Source organism: Eupeodes corollae, chromosome 2, assembly GCF_945859685.1.
Source record: "Eupeodes corollae chromosome 2, idEupCoro1.1, whole genome shotgun sequence".
NCBI classification, from domain to species: domain Eukaryota; kingdom Metazoa; phylum Arthropoda; class Insecta; order Diptera; family Syrphidae; genus Eupeodes; species Eupeodes corollae.
Window position 1 is genome coordinate 88,956,669 of NC_079148.1, and position 17,083 is coordinate 88,973,751.

The 17,083-nt window shown below is 30.8% G+C and overlaps 1 protein-coding gene across 3 annotated transcripts; it reads left to right on the top strand.

Annotated features, from left to right (window-relative positions):
• Positions 1–3,190: 3,190 nt before the first annotated feature.
• On the top strand, positions 3,191–16,404 carry LOC129948238 (uncharacterized). 3 transcript variants are annotated; one of them, XM_056059155.1, is made up of 4 exons: positions 3,191–3,500; positions 9,008–9,237; positions 14,321–14,471; positions 14,537–16,404. In XM_056059155.1, exons 2-4 carry the CDS (start codon positions 9,017–9,019, stop codon positions 15,836–15,838), a joined length of 1,674 nt encoding a protein of 557 aa, XP_055915130.1. In that variant the 5' UTR covers positions 3,191–3,500; positions 9,008–9,016; the 3' UTR covers positions 15,839–16,404. The 3 variants fall into 3 exon arrangements, with proteins under 3 accessions (XP_055915130.1, XP_055915132.1, XP_055915131.1); XM_056059157.1 differs by having other exon boundaries at positions 9,011–9,237; XM_056059156.1 differs by lacking the exon at positions 3,191–3,500 and adding an exon at positions 8,721–8,928.
• Positions 16,405–17,083: the final 679 nt, after the last annotated feature.

The following is a 17,083-nucleotide window of genomic DNA, read 5'->3' on the forward strand; positions in this document are numbered from 1 at the left end:
CCACTCTAAGATTATAAGAAACAAAAAATCCAGCATTAGTTAATTATTTATAAATTTATAGTTCATATGAGTAAATATGCAGATACTAATTAAATCAACAATAAAATGAAATTACAAAGGCTCAAAATTTTAAACGATTTAGTAAAACGTTTAAGCCATTTTTAACAATTTACTAAGCTTAAAAAAGATGGTTTACCTAATTTAAAACTATTCTAACATCTTACTGTAACTTAACAATTTAAATTTGGGTGGCGCAACAGTCCGTTGAGAACTAGCGCCTAGTGACTTACAACTCTCCATCATTCCTGTGTGTGAGAAATCACTTTTCATGACAAGAATTACTCTTGGAGAATTTGTAAATTCCTCACAAAAGGCAGTACCCGTGAAAAAATAATTTAGATGGCATCGGCAAGGATCGAACCCAAGACCTCTGGTATGACGGTCCAATGCACTAACCATGGGTACTACTAAACAATTTGTTAAAGTTGGGGACTTTAAATTTTAGCAATTTGTCAAATTTATATGATATCTGTACAATTTATCTTATAAGAGCAGTGTATGGAATTCCAATTACTTTAAGCGTATTTACTTTGTTTATTTCCATGAACTGTCAATTTTTAGACGTGCTGGGATGCTCGTTTTTTAATAAAAGGCAATAAGCAAACTTAGCAAAAGGAAAAGAAAGGCTTAAAATGTTGGAGTCCTTTAACAAATTGCTAACTAGTAAATTGTTAAACCCTCAACAATAGATTTCTTAAAATTGTGTGAAAATGCTTTTAAATGTTTTGGAACAATTTTCTAAACATGATCGAAAATTATAAAGAGAACAGTTCATCAAACAAAATAAAATAATGTACCTAGTACCTTCAACGTTTGTATCGCATATAAATATATGTATATCAATAAATATAATGTGTATAAAATTGCGTTATGCCAATTTTCCAACATAAACCTACCCAATCGATTTTGATAAATTTCAAACTTTTCGAAGGCTATAGTTTATATTTATCCGGTAAGATAATTTGTCAAGTGATGGAAATTATGGATCAAGCTTTAAAAAAAAAATCAATTGATTTATAAAATAAAACAGGCATTATACAAGGTCTACTGATGATTTTACAGTTAAAGCATGCAAAGCATAACTTAGACAGAGACTTCAGTGTGCGTGGGACAATGCATGCAGTGATACCAATGCATGCAGGTGAGTAAAAACAAATTGTTTTTGGGTTTTTGCTTCAATGTCTTCAGAGAAAGATCAAAAGTCAGTTTCTGAAATATAACTACAAAAATTTAATTTACGGGTTTATTAACTAAAGTAATCAGTTTTTTAATTTTAGTTTATTGGATTTTAATTTAAAAACAAGTTTTTTATAATTTGTAAAAAAAAATGTCTAAATCGAAAGCGTATGATGGCAACCAACCAACACACCATACGTGCAGAATACCGAATCTCCATCGCCAGCAATATTAATTTCCAATAGCTACTTCTTTGCGTACCCCACCAAAAACTTACAGAGAGCTTACAGTGGATCAGCATGCTTTAGTTTAAAATACAAAAAGAAAAATAATTTCAACTTTTTCTTTTGATGTTCTTCTTTTGGTAACCTCACTTATAAACAACGTCATTTTAATATTGTCTATTTATTATTAAAAAAAAGCTTATATAGGGTTGGAAATATGCACTTTATTTTAAAATTTATAATACATAATTTTAAATACGGCTTAAAAATCGTTACTAATGTATCCAAAATTAACAGATAAATAGTTGTATTATTTTAAAAGCTGAGGTTAATTCACGCATAGTTTCAAACGTCAACTGATTTTAATCCTCCAAATAAACGTTGAATAATTTTAATAGCACAATTGGTTTCCAATATACTCTTATAAGTTTTTAGCCTTCACTTGAGCAATGCATCTAAACTTCAATATAAGCTAAAATAAAAAACATCCGTTTTTTTTAAATCTTTTCGAATAAATGTATCTTGAATTAAGACTATTCCAATATTTTGATATTAACATATATATTTATAAAGCAGATGTTCATCAAGTAAAACAAATAGTACACAATTTATTACATTACATTTATTAATTGTAAACATAGCATAACAAATTAAAGATTAAAAAAATAAAATTGTCACAAAAAGAAATAAAAATGAGTATATTAAAAAGTATAAATCAGTTCAAATTCGAGAAAAATTTAAAACAGATCTTGTAACTTTCAATTTTGGTTTCTAGACCTCGCATATGACGGAAGATTATTCCCCAGTCTGACAGCATGTTAAAAACGTATGGGTGGAGGGGCGCAGTAAGATAAAACAACTTGATGGAATAATTAAGTCTATAATATACAGTCCCTGGCCATATTATTAGACGCAATGCAGAATTTGTATACCTAATACGTTCAAGAATGGATGTATATATACATTTGTATGCAAGACTGAGCTCCATGCCACACAGCCCAATTGAAAACGTGTGGAAGCTGATGAAGAGGGAAGTAGCTAAAGATGCGGTCACTTATTGAAAGAGTAATTCAACAATATATTGAAAAAAAAAATTACAAATATAACAACAAAAAACTTAAAATATAATTTAAAAAAAAAAAATTATCTGTTGCTTTATATCGGAAAATGATTACAATATTCGAAAACCTGATTAAAATTGCTGGAAATTAAGATTTTGCGTAAAATCTAAAGTGCGTCTAATAATATGGCCAGGGACTTTAAATAAATTGGAGTCAAATTGAAACGTAAGGTACAACATCGATACTTGAAGAAAGCTTCTATGTTACAGCTTAACAGTTGACAATCCTGAAACGAGACATTAACTTCTGAGATGGATGAGAGTCAAGGTCTGCAAACAGCCCGCAACCATACGTTATTAAAAGTAGAACGAGTGACTTAACCAACTGCCATTAAGACAGTCCTCACGACAGTCCACGTGTGGCTATCCCAAGTTAGTCTATTGTTAAAATTAAAAAGAGAAACTTGGTATACAAACGCGTCGGTACAAAATACCTCAAATTCAATAATTAATTCAATCAATAATTTTCTAAAATGTTAGTTACTTCGCTCCACTGTAATATTGGAGCTGCCCCAGCCAAAGCTTGTGTAACAGCAATTTTATGTCTTGAACTCCACTTCCACTTTATTTTCGCTCTTGAGGTTGCTTGTTGTAGATACTTATACTATAGATCTCTGCAAAATGTTATCATAAAGTTTTCGATCGATGAAGAAAAAAAGAGATTCAAATGCATTCGGAGTACATGGGTAAAAAACAAACTTGCCAGCTGCCAGTCAATTAATCACCTCACAGCGCAACGCGTCGAACGATCACGCATACTCGCATCAAAATCAAACTGAGATACTTTAACTTGTTGTACGGATTTTTAAATTATTAAACATTGCGGGGTTTTTCTATAACATACAAAATACAATCCTCTACTTACTGTTACTTTCCATAAATTGCAACTATAACGTACCAAATTCATTCATTAAGCGAAGGTGCGGTGAAAGTCTTTAAAAATATATCTAATAATAAATTTGTGGTGTTGTGTAATTTTGTTGTTGACATACAAAAATAGTTAAGATTTTTATAAATTTTAATTATTACTTGAAATAGTATGTTACATTTTTTTGGAGAAAATAAGAGCTGTAAATAATATCTGTGCCTGTTAAACGTGATTGGGTTTACATTTTTGAAATTAATAAAAAATAGGATATCGTATATTATAACTTTAGTAATATTGAATTATTCTAAAGTTGTAGTGAAACTTAACCAGTTCTTCTATCCGAAAATGGATCAAATTTTGAAATAAACAATTAATTTTAATTTCAAAATCGGAAGTGTTTAATTTCTTTAATCTTAACCGTTAGTGCGTTCATTGTAAAGTACGGAGAGCACAAAAACCTTATAGTAAAAATAAAACGGAAGCAAAGGCACTTGTTAATTATTTAAAAAAAATATTGACGATTTATGCAACTTTGCATGGTTAATTAATGGGAACCAAGCGTAGCCGTAATAAATTAAATATTTAAATTCAGTTGATAGTGCGGAAGCTCTTTTAATGTGAGATTCATGTTCAAAAAAAAAACTTAACAGTGGATAACAAATAATATTTCGAACATAAAATAAAATAGATCTGTATTGAACAAAATTTTATAATTAACGGTTCAAGATTTTAACTCATTCAGTTCATATACAAACTGGGTTTAGGGTTCAAGTACATAATGTATGTTTTAAGAGCAAATGATTTAAATATACTTGAACTGTCGAGTGTCCGATGAAAATTACTTTATAAACAATAAACCCAGTGGAATATAATTGTCGTACCGACTTAACCTTAACTACTGTGTTCTCCGTTTACTCTGCTGAAAGTTTTTTAAACCTTTTATTTAGTTTTTTTAAACTTAAGATTTCTTAAGAATAATTGTTAATTTTATTCCACCTAAGCATTTTTCTTAAAACAATGTTAAATAGTTATATACACAACCTTCTCATTTCTGGTATATAAACTATAAACACGTTCAAACGATTTAATTTTAAGTTTGATGGCCCAAAGAGTTGGGTTACATGCAGTTTTTGAAGCGTTCTTAAATAGGCAGTCCATTTAGGACGTGCGCATATTTGAATTTCTAACTCTTTTAATGGTTTTGTCTAATTTGTAATTAAATTTAATTTTTGTTTCAATTGACTTCCATTTTGAACGATTTGCATTTCACTAGAGAAGTCTGTTCGTTTGTGCAAGTTTTCTGTTGGTAAAATGGTTACCTCTGTAGAGCGATATTTTCTCGAGAATATAACTTATGGCAAGTCTGTTCAAAGCTGGTTCAGGCGAGAGATAATTGAACGAAATCGACAGATTAGTTTTATCCATTGATAACGTCTCAAATTAAGGATAACTTTAAAATAAATAAAATAAATTAAGGATAACTTTAGGATAACTTCAAAAATGGAAGTGGAAAGTCCTGTTTTGCAGTGTGTTGTTTAGAGTATTTGCGAGTAAGCTGGATGGATATTCTACTGTTTTATTTGAAAGAAAAGTTTCCGGGAGCTTTCAATCATGTAATTTGGTTCAATGACACAAATTTTCAATGATCGTTATAAACGACTTTCAAATGATTGATACTTTTTATTGACGAGTGAATGAATAGAAAAATACATTTGATGTTTCTCGGTCTGGGGTTTGATAATCCAATGGCAGACCCTGGGGTGGGTGGGGTTTTGGTGATCATTTATTCAATTTTCGTACAAATTCCCTTCAATTCCCATCAAATTCAGAACCTATCGTATTTTGTTAATGGATAAGACTCCCCATATATTTTAAATTATTTTGTTTATTTATACGAATACATACGAAAATAAAATTTGTTGTTTTTACTACGCGCAGTACAAATTCATCAACCTTTGACCAATAGACTTTCCAGGGAGGGTCATATGGGCCATAAAGATTATACAGTTAAGTTGAATAAGTAAAGGCTTGTTAGTAATTTAACTATTTTCACATAAAAGCGGTTTGCTGTCAAAAAAAACTAAAATCTTTGTTTTCAAACACTTAAGCTAATTTTTCTTAATGTTTTGAATTATTTTTATAAGATCTTTTATGAGAGAAAGAGCAAATATGTAAGTTCTTAAGAAGAAACCTTGAATAAGATATCACCAATTTGATATTAAGTTGCTTTTAAATTCTTTAAGCTCGTCTTCAATTCCTTCTTATTTTAGTTTGATATTTTTTTTATTTCAAGATTGATTTTCAATTAAATACAAAAACTTTTGATCTAAAAAATTAAAGAAATATACTTTTTGAAGGGAATTTACTTGGATGCTTTAGAATTGAGATTTAAACAAGAATTTCAAGAATATAAATATCCCTTAAAATAGCAAAAGCGAGACTTTCGTTTCAATAATGGCTTATTATAAGTGAAATTATGTACTTAAATGCACCTTTTTCCTCAAATTCAAGAACCAAATTGTTCTCTCTACAATTTATAGTTTTGTTAACTCCTTTAAGGTCAAAATATGTTCAAAAGGTTCGCGTAAACCAGTTTTTTTTAGAATTCGTCTTGTAGTATCAGCTTCAATCTCCGAGTAAACAGACTGATAACTATTGTAATAACAGACTCCTGAAAATTGAGTCCGAAAAAAAATACGTTAAAAAACCAAAAAAAATCCGAAAAAAAAGAGTAAAGTAAAATATTTCGCAAACCTACGAATTTTAGCCCAAGAAATCTATTGGGCTGATTTGTGAAAAGTGTCCAACTTGATAGAACTTCAAATAAATTGCTCGCTTTGGCTGTCACTCATAAAACAGCAACAAAATTGCAATTTTCAAGTTTCAATTTAAAGTTTTTTCATAAAAAAAATGAACCAGCATGATGTTGCTTGAAGTTGTCTTAATTTATCCATTTACAAAAAAAATAATTAAATTCAAAACACGAAATGAAACGATGATGTTTCAAAATTCTTATTATTTTGACGGTCAAGTTGTTGTAAAAATTTGTTGTTTTCCCGTTCACTTAATATTTTGTAGTTTTGTCTTTTTGTGAGAGAATTTTCCCACACTCTTTAAAATATGTCTTTTTACGAATTTTAGAGCAGAAAGTACGTGAACGAACCTATTATGTTATTTAAATATTGCCAGCCTCCTTTAGAGAAAATTAAAGAACGTGTTTAAAAACTCATCTTTATGTTAAGTGTGAGACACCCCCTCTCCCTGAGTAAAAGTCTTTTTGAACTAACTCTAGGTTGTACATTGATTTGTTCTTTTATTGACTTTTCTTAAGTTACAATTAAAAACTGGGTGTAATATTTTGAATTTACTAGAATATAAAATCTACTACGCTTACTAGTCTTTTTAAAGTCGTGTACATCAAGAGAGAGTTCGCGCTAAGTGTTCATTTTATTTTGTACCACTGTTGGTTTTTACTGGCCAATTACACGGAATTGAAGGTTACAATTTTTTGTATCCCATATTGTTAACATTGCATTGGTCTAAAAATAATACTTGTGTGATATTATACAATGCCAAAGTCAATATTTCTTTTTGAGGGAGAACATTTAAATGTACACTTTAAACTGTACATAGTATTTACATTTGCCTTACCAACTTATTTAAAACGCAAGTTTTAATTGCTCTGGCATCGGGTGTTTATGGTTATGTGACAGCGAAAGTTGTAGTGTGATAAGCAAGAGCAGCAACTGGAAGTGAAAATTATGAACTTATTCGTTGTTCATACGCAGAATCTTCTTCCTCATTCTCGTTTTACAAGTGGGGGAAGTTACATTCAGTAACTTGTGTGAAAGGTATTGGGCTAATGCATTTCTTGGTAATTATTATAAGGAGCATCGAATTGGAATAAAATAAAACAAATAAAATACTTCAATGAAGTTTATTGAATTTAAAAATCCACTTCCGAACCTCACCTTCTTCAAATTATTTCTCCGAATCAGGTCTTAGTTTAGTTTAAGTTTATTTAGTTTAATTAAAACTATTATATTTTCTATAAGTTACATTTGTTTACATACACCACTGATTAATATAATCTAAGTTTTCTTGTAATTTGTTAATTTGTTTATAATATCAACATCGTTATCGTATTATCCACAAACATAGCTCATTTTTCATATAGAGATAAATTAAATTGGTCCTAAAACCGAACTTTGAGGGACATCGTGATTCACTTCAATCGCATCAGAAGTTTCACCATTTCCTTTCACGCTTTGCTTTCTATTTTTTCAATACGATTTAAATCATTTCAATTTGACCAAGACGTCGGTGTGGTATGTCCTTTCTTGACGACAGCATGTACTTTGTTTTTGAAAAGCTAACTGGTTAACCCCTTGGCATCATATCTAGAAAAATTGAGAAAAATCGTACTATTGGCTTTTTTTAAATACACATTCAAACATTAAAATTTAGGTTGATAAATATAAACATGTGACACATTGTTTTAGGGCAGCTTTTAATTCTACGTCCAATGTCTCCTTAAAATAGAGTCATATTTTAAATTGCCAAAAATGTTGGATTACTCATAGAACTAAAACAAAAAATGTCATACAGTTATTAAAGTTTTGTGTTTTTAGGAAAATTGATTTACCTGTTGAATGCTGACAACAAAATCATGTTTGCCTAAATGGCGCATACATATATGTTTCTATAGAGACTTTACATCAACTAAAACTTCTACTAATAACTTTGTTGTACCTTAAACCCTTTCTTTATAAATTTAGTATTATAATCTTTTTTTCGAATTTTGAAAGTTGATATCTCAAAAACCTGAACTAAAAATAAAAAGGCAAGACCTTATAGGAATAGTATAATTCCATTGCCATTTACATAACCTTGTTGACCAGTGGAATTATTGATGTTTGTATCTTAGCTTTTGGAATATGTTTTTTTGACACTAACGGGTTAAAAAATTGCTACTTTAGAGAAGTGTAACACATGCTAAAAAACACTACTTTGAACTTTTTCGTCATAATTTCTCAGGAAACCCACGTTTCGTTACCTTTTCTAACAATATCAACTACTTGAACAAATACATAATAGTTATGGTTTTAAATTAAAAACAAAGCTCATGAATTACCACTTTTTCTATACACAATGAAACATTGAATAGAGTTTATAGCTTCTGCTCTTTTTGCATAGCTCAGCTCAGTTCTAACACTACCAGCTATCTTGCTTATTGTTAGAGACGGTTAAAACCTACGTATGCATTCAATCTTAGTAACCAAGAAAAATTATCTATTTATTATTATACCAAATTCATACATAAATAAACTTAAGCTCTGATCGGGCAATTTATAGACCCCAAGTTGTAGGCCTTGTAACAGTTTGTCTTTCCTCTCAAATTAATAAATTAAATTATTTTGTTCTCTTTAACGTTGTTTTTAATGGCTCTTAATTTGGTGATTAAAGTTGACATTATAAAAGTAAATATCATTTTTTTTTGTTTTTGTCATATAACAATTAATTTATTCATGTTTGTTTTTCTTTATTTTATTTTGGCAGTAGAGCATAATGTTAATTCAACCAGCACAATTCCTTCAATTGATATTAGTGGCCTTATGTTTGTCTTCAATATCAATGCATCCAGCGATTCGGAAAGATTCAAGAAATTTGCAATCAGTAGTTGATTACTCAACAGATACAAAAAGCCATACACTACCTGATGCAGCCACTACAATTGAGCAGGTTCAAAAAATTCTTCAAGCTGATCCATCTTTACCCAGATTAACAAAGTAAGTATAGTTATATATTCTGGTGCCTATTACTTAATTCAAAGCAATCAAAAAAATAAGCTCAATTTTTATATTAGGGAGTATAACTTGGACAAACTACTTACTTTTTTTGGTATAGACCTAAAAATAATAAATAATTGGCGTACACAAATTACGACTTCTAGATCTTATTTTGCAGATATAAAAACAGTGCTACCACTTTATATTATAACAATATAAAATATGCTTGGAAAACAAATTTCTAACAAATCTTAATTTTGAACTCATCAAAAAAAGTTAATTTGTTAATATTATTCAATGAAGACACACATGAGTATAAGCACAATTTGCTTTTATAAAAATTAAAGTTTTCGTATTTTTTTTTTAATTTATTGGCTACTAATTTAATTTCTCTGATAAAAATTAACGATTTTACACATTTTTTTTTTAAACCTTTGGCTAACAATTTCATAACTCGTTGATTCAATGTTTTAGAAATGAGAGCAGAATATTAGACACAATTCTTTCAAAAAATTGTCAAGTTATATATTTTTTATAAAGACATTCCCTTGCTGTCTCCTTTTTTTTAAATTTGAGATTCCTTTATTCTTAAATTCATACATGTTACCGAGCTGTCAAGTTTGCTGTGCCAAGTACTAAGGCCAAGTGAATTAAGACCATAAATTATCCTTATTGCACTTTACAGAAGTAAAGCTAGGCCAATTTTCAGCAGTTGGCCAAACTATTTTGAGAAATAAAACCAACTAATTTGTACGCCCTGCTTGGGTAAACTATAAGATTTGGTGTAGGTGCGAGGTTGATTGTACATATATAAAGTTTGTTTAAATTAATGGAAAATTATATTGTTGAAAGTGCAATAAAACCAATTTAACTTTATTTTACTTTTTTTAAGTGTTATGTGACCAACTGTTGAAAATTAACCTATTACACTTTACAAACGTGAAATATGGCTAATTCTTGAAATTTGGGATTATTTCACTGCACCAATTTCATAAGTTTCAACTATCACACTTGTTTTGAAAGTGCCATATGAACTGTGATAGTCTGGAAACACATAATTTATTGGTCTTTAATTTTGACCTGTGAAAAGTAGATTGACAAAATTAAAAATTATTTAGAATAAGTGTTTTTATAATACCACAAAACCTAAAAAAAAAAAAGAGACTGGGATACGACAAACAGTGATAACTTCTCATTTTTTTTATTTTGTCAGTTGAATTTTTCTAAAAGATTAACTAAAACTTAGCAAAAAATGTTGCATATGATGAAATAGTTTGATTTCAAAACCTATTTTTGATAACGAGATTTTTAGTCATAAATTATCTTCATCGAACCTTTTAAAAAACACAAAAATATCAGTTAATAAAGACCTTACATTGAAGGAACGATCTGAAAGTTTCCATCTGCGTCAGTTGAAGAGAGTGCTGCTGAAATTGGATACCCTACTCAAACTAGATATTAAGCATTGGACACTTTGAGTTGAGGGACGTCAATATAAATGCAACAAGGATGATATTACCACTTCATTTGACGAAGCCGATAAGGCGTACTTGGTTAATCTTATAAGAAAAAGCAACCTAGAATATCTAAAATTCAACAAAACAATATTAATAGTTAGCAACACATTGCCTGTAAGGTTTTGTTCTACAATATAGCTGGTCTTGAAAACAATTTTTGTATGTAATTTGTTTGAATATATATTATATGTATTTGTAAATTTCAAATTTTCTTTTTATTCGAAACTTCTGTTTTATCTGAGAATTTTAAAAATTATGAGAAGTACTACGTAGGTTATAAACTTAAATGGATATCTGCTACAAAAACGCTCAAATTTGGAAGAGCCAGTGGTGGATGCCTGTTTGGTTATAAGAAAAGTATTGAACCCATCTATCAACTAAAGTTTGTAAAAACAGATGATATGATTATTCTGCAAGGATGTTTCGCCGGAGAACAACTAAATTCAATACCTTTTTTCTTGAATTGTAGTCATTGGGACACTAGAGGACTGCAACTTAATTCCTACATCGTCGATTATGGAAAGAAGATATTCAAAAGATTCTACTTGTGACAGTTACTGCGCCAAATTTATTGAATTTCTTGATGATATTGGTGCATTTATTCTTAAAGGCCAAGGGTTTAGTGAGAAAAATGGTGAATATACTTTTGTAAGCAGGAGAGGTTCTTCAGTGATTGACTACTGTTGCCGTTCGTGTACGCTATCACTAATTTGGTTGAAGATTTTAGTATAGACTGTGTAACCTTCTCAGATCACATTCCATTAATTTGTTCCCTAAAATCTTCAATAACAGCAGAAAATACCAAGCAAAATGGTATCTCTAGAATAAAATGGTATGACTAAAGAGGTGTTGCCTATAAAAATAAGCTCGAGTCACTTGTACCCTCCATCATAATACCGAAAGATTCAATTGAAGAACGATGCAAAGCATTCATAAGCGGTATTTATGAAGCAAACGGAGCTCTAATGCAACAAAATGTTAAGATTGAATATCTTCATCAAAAGATTTGAAAACTCCTGGTTTTGATGGAATACCGTACGGATTTTATAAAAAATGTATGTCCATCTCTTATTGAAGAAATACAGAAGTTATTCACTGAGATTTTTGAAACTGCAACGCTACCATCATCTTTCAGAAAATCCATTATGTACCCACTGTTCAAGAAAGGAAAAACAAATGTTGTGTCAAGCTATAGAGGACTTTCATTTCTCAATACGCTCTATAAGCTGTTTACTACAGTTCTCTTGTACAGACTGTCAGCTTGGTTAGAAACAAACAATATCATCAATGAATTTCAAGCTGCATATAGAACATACTATTCTATTGTGGAGCAAGTTTATAATCTTTTTTGCATAATTCAACTTCAACTTTGCCAAAAGAAGAAACTCTACGCTTTTTTCATCGATCTTAAGGCTGCTTTTGATAGCATTGACAGGAATGCTCTTAATTTTAAGCTATCGACTCTGCGAATCTATTCGAAAATATTGGCTACTATAAAGTCTTTTTATAAAAATACTACTGCAGCTATTTGGGATCGTTCGTGTTTGTCAGACTTCTTCCCCACGAAGAAAGGTGTTCGTCAAGGATGTGTGCTAAGCTCTCTTCTTTTCGTTCTGTTTTTAAATGATCTGAATGTGGAACTTCCAATCGGTATTGTTTTAGACGATCTTCAAATTAACGCCCTTTTTCCAATTCCTTCCAACTTCCAACAGCTAATTGAGGGTTTTAAGACTTACTGCATTCAATGGAATCTTGAAACAAATCTTGATAAGTCGGAAATAGTAATATTTCGCAATGGTGGAAGAAGAGCAGCGTGCGAAAAATGGTTTTACAACAATTCAGATATAAAGGTCTCTAATCAATAGAATAGGCGTAGTGTTTAATTACAACATGTCTTGGAATGAGCATCTAACAAACAGATTGGGAGCATCTAAGAATTCCATCAATGCAACGTGGTCGAGACTGCTGCGAGGCAATACCGTCCAACACTTAACAAAGTTCAAAATATACAATGCCTCCTCAAAAGCTATTATGTTGTACTGTTCTCAAGTTTGGGGATACCGCGAGTACAACCAAGTCGAAAAATTGCAGCGTTACTTCATGAAAAGATGCTTTTTACTGCCCAATAATACGACCAATTTTGCTCTGCACATTGAAACAGGCTTACCGAAGGCTTTTTTAATGTCGCTCTAGCTACATTTTTCTTTCATAAGACGAAATGTAAATCTTTCTATAATAATAGATTACCCAACATTTTATCAAAAGCCATTATAAACAAGAAAATCTTTTGGGCAAAGAATTGGTTGGATTTTTTCCATGAATGATCGTTGGATTTTTCTTTTGACATTCTACTTGAATAGCCCAGCTTACATAACATTCTCTTACTGAAAATGAAAGAAAAACACTGACCTAAATTTACAGTTTGTGCGACACAGTCTCAATATCACGATGAATATTGCAACTTGATGTACTCTGGCATACCGAACTACTTTGATGAGCTCCTTAATATCAATGGAAGAGCCCTTCAAGGAGATACTGATGTAAATTATGTAAATGTAATATGGATGAATTGGAAAATACCATGCACTTTATTGGGACTTGCCCTGTATTCAAAACGTACAGGAGAAAATTTCTTGGCAGTTTCATACTTTCTCATTTTTAACATTCTTAATTGCTACTGCTACTCAAACTTATGTTACTTTTTAAAAGCGTCTATTAAATATCGCAATCTTATTATAATTGAATTTTCAGAACACATGTATGTATTTTTAAAATTACCTTTTTAACCTGCCAGGCAACTTAAAGTTATTGTCAAAACTAATTTTAAACTAGCAATACTCATTTTTTGAAAATAAAATTATATATCTATCTATCTAGATTTTTCTAAGAACCAATCTTCATTTATTCATGAGATATAGAAAATCGAATACCTTTTTTTCCATTTGTACGTACTATTTTTTGTAGATTTCAATTTTATGAAAAAACTGACTTGTTTTTTTTTATACAGATTTTACTGAATGTCGAAACTATATTTTCTATAAGATGAAATTAGTTAGAAGCCAATATTTTTAATTTTTTAAATGATAATGATAGTTTAGTTTAGTTTAGTTTTTATAATTTTGTTTCAGTTTTTATTTTTTGTAATAAAACTGTCCATTCAATTATTCCCTAAATTTTACCAAATGTTGAAAACGTTATTCTTCGTTGCGTTTGGGGATAAAATCATTTTTTTGTTCGTACAATATTCAATATGTAATATAAAATTTAACTCAAGTCGCTAGCGTTATTGGTTCATGAAATATTTTGAGTTAATCAAAATTTGATTTTTGCATCATTATGTTACATCACAAAATTTATTTGAAGTCGATATCTCTGTTGATTCATTAGATATAGATGACGAAAAAAGCTTCCCGAAAACGTACACAGGCGCAAATGAAATTCTCTATAAAATTATTTCATTTTTATTATAGGGTATAATTCTACAAATCAGACTTATGTGAAGTTACTAAAATTTCAATAAATCAAATTAAAATAAAGGAGATTCTATATGTTTTTTTTATTTTTAGAGGTGAAATTGAAGATTTATTTGAACAAGTAACAAGAGAAGAATATGAAAAAAGCCTTCAGGTTGGTGATGTTCAGAGGGCCAACAACATGCGAGCCCTCATGTTAGTCCTACCATACAATACCGAAAACACAACAGATGAAGTTCTACAAGTAAACCAATTAATCTATAATAATTATTTTTTTAAAATTAATAAACTTTTAAAATTTTTCCTTAGGAACTCTATACACGTCCACCGATAACAAAAGTAATTGAATCATATTCCTCCCCACAGCCACAAAAATTCCAATCTTCAGCATCTACTACTTCTGGTAAGGTAGAAATAATTGAAATTGGTAATTTAGCTGCTACAACATACAAGCCAAATTTTCAAATAAAGGAAAAGATCAATGCCAAGCCAACAACCTATCATCCTCCAAGGCCGGTTTTCAAGCCTATTCAAAAATCGCCTGATGCATCAGCGGTCCCTGTGACGAGCCTACCTCTGTTGCCTGATATAGAAGAAGAGGAAAATAAAGTACCTCGCTACAGTAGCTCCTACAGTGCAAGGAATCCTGATTGGTCCCTATTGGAAGGAGAATTCAATAACCGCATAAACTTCAACCAAAAATTTCAACCCATGCCTGACTTGGCTGGAATTTTCAAAACGATGGGCTTAGACCAAGATTCTAAGAACTATCAATTAAATGAGTATCAAACAATTGCCAAACCATCAATTTCAAGCAACATACGACAGACTAGTCTAGGAAACATCGATATTACTGATTTTACTCGAACACTTCCACCCCGTCCACACCTAGAAGCTTATAGTGAATTTAAGCCACTTAATATTGGAGAAGAAATTCGCGTTCAACCCGATATTGAAGACTATTTGAACCGTTTTGGCATCGTCAATAGAAAACGTAAGCAAATCAAACCAGAGGATGTGGGTGACAGCAAAAACGATAAAAAAGCTGTAACAATTAAAGAACAAGCCATAAGGAGAATCGATACTGACATTGAGGATCCAGAGCCTAAAACAAACAACGAGGATCAACTTAATAAGCTACTGAACAACCTGCAGGAATTGGAACGTTTAAATGTAAGTCTAGCATCCAATATGCTCAAATCCATTCAGACTAGCAATTCAAGCAGTGTAGTCTTGGGAGAAGGCCCCGATCCCATTGCCGCCGATGAAGAATCACGAAAAAATGATTTGAAACGTCAAAGTGCAGATGAATCATCAACTGCTGAAACAACTCTAGAAGCCTCTTCAACATCTCCTACCACTGACGATGAAGACGAAACACCAACCGACGAACCAAAAAATGGATCATTGGCCGATTTAGAAGATTCATTTGGAGGACCAGATCCAATTACGGAAGATCCATCCCCACCACCAAAGAAAAACGGCTTTTACTTTCTAGCCGATTGGAATTCATTCCTCGAAGTTGGAGAAGAGGGTAATGATCAAGTTGTGGTTAGGTTTAATCCTAAAATTGGTGACCCAAGACGATTTTTAAAAGTGACCGTGCCGTAGATAAAAATATTATAATTGAACCATTGTGATGTGAGGTATTTATTTTGTTTGTAAATATTGTCGTCCCATTTAGTTTTATTAAATAGAATAAACTGCATAATGTAAATAAACACCGAAACTAGTAAAGATAACATAAAAATCGACTACTCTATCCCCAAGTAATATTTAGCTTTCTATAAGAAGCCTAGAAATTATTAAAGTTATTAATCAGTTTGTATAACTTAATTTGAAACCGTTTGCGTTCAAATAATAGAAAATTGTTCATATACAATTCTTAAGAGGGTATAAAAGAGATGTAAAATCTTAAAGCAACTATTTATTAGGGGCTAAATATAAGAAATCTTCGTCGTAAGATCTTACAATTGCAGAAATTGTCCAAAATTATAGGACAAGTTAACAAACACCTTCCAAAATATGTTTGATTTAAATAAACATTTTACATTAAAAAAAAAAGAAAACCCTGTAGAATATAAAATATGGTATGAAAATTTAAAATATTAAAACTTAAACTTAATATTGCTAGATTATAAGAATATTGTTATTGTAGTGTTTAACGGATTTGTAAAAAAAAATAAATATAAAATATGAAATGTTTTAAGACCACTGGATGTGAAAATGTTTGTTGACATGAGAAAAACATTACGTAAGTACTTTTTATTAGCTATAGGGTCCGCCATCTAAATCTTTTTTTTTTTTTTAACTAGTGCTTATTTCATGAATGGTAGTACTTAGGTCATGTCTTATTTGACAGATGATCAGTTTTATCCTTTGCGCTGTATGTTTGTAAAAATTGAAAAGCCGATATACCCAAAAACGAGTCACTGTTGGTGCGGATTTTGGTCCAGAGGCATAATTAAACCATTTTTCTTCGAAAATGAGCAAGGAGTTGTTACAGTCAATTGCGATCTTTATCGGGCCATTTTGAACGAATTTTTCTTCACAAAAGGAGGAGAACGATATTGGGAACATTTGGTTTAAACAGGACGGCGCTATTTGCCACACAGCTATTTGCTACACTCGATTTTATTATACGGTTTTATCATAAATATAAATAAATTGGGTGGCGCAACAGTCCGTTGAGAACTAGGGCCTAGTGACTTACAACTCTCAACCATTCCTGTGTGTGAATGGAGGGGATCTACAGTTTATATGGCGAATCCGAATGTCTAATTTGACAAAGCACTTTTTCTTGACAAGAGTTACTCTTGGACAGTTTGTCAATTCCTCGCAGAGGCAGTACCCGTA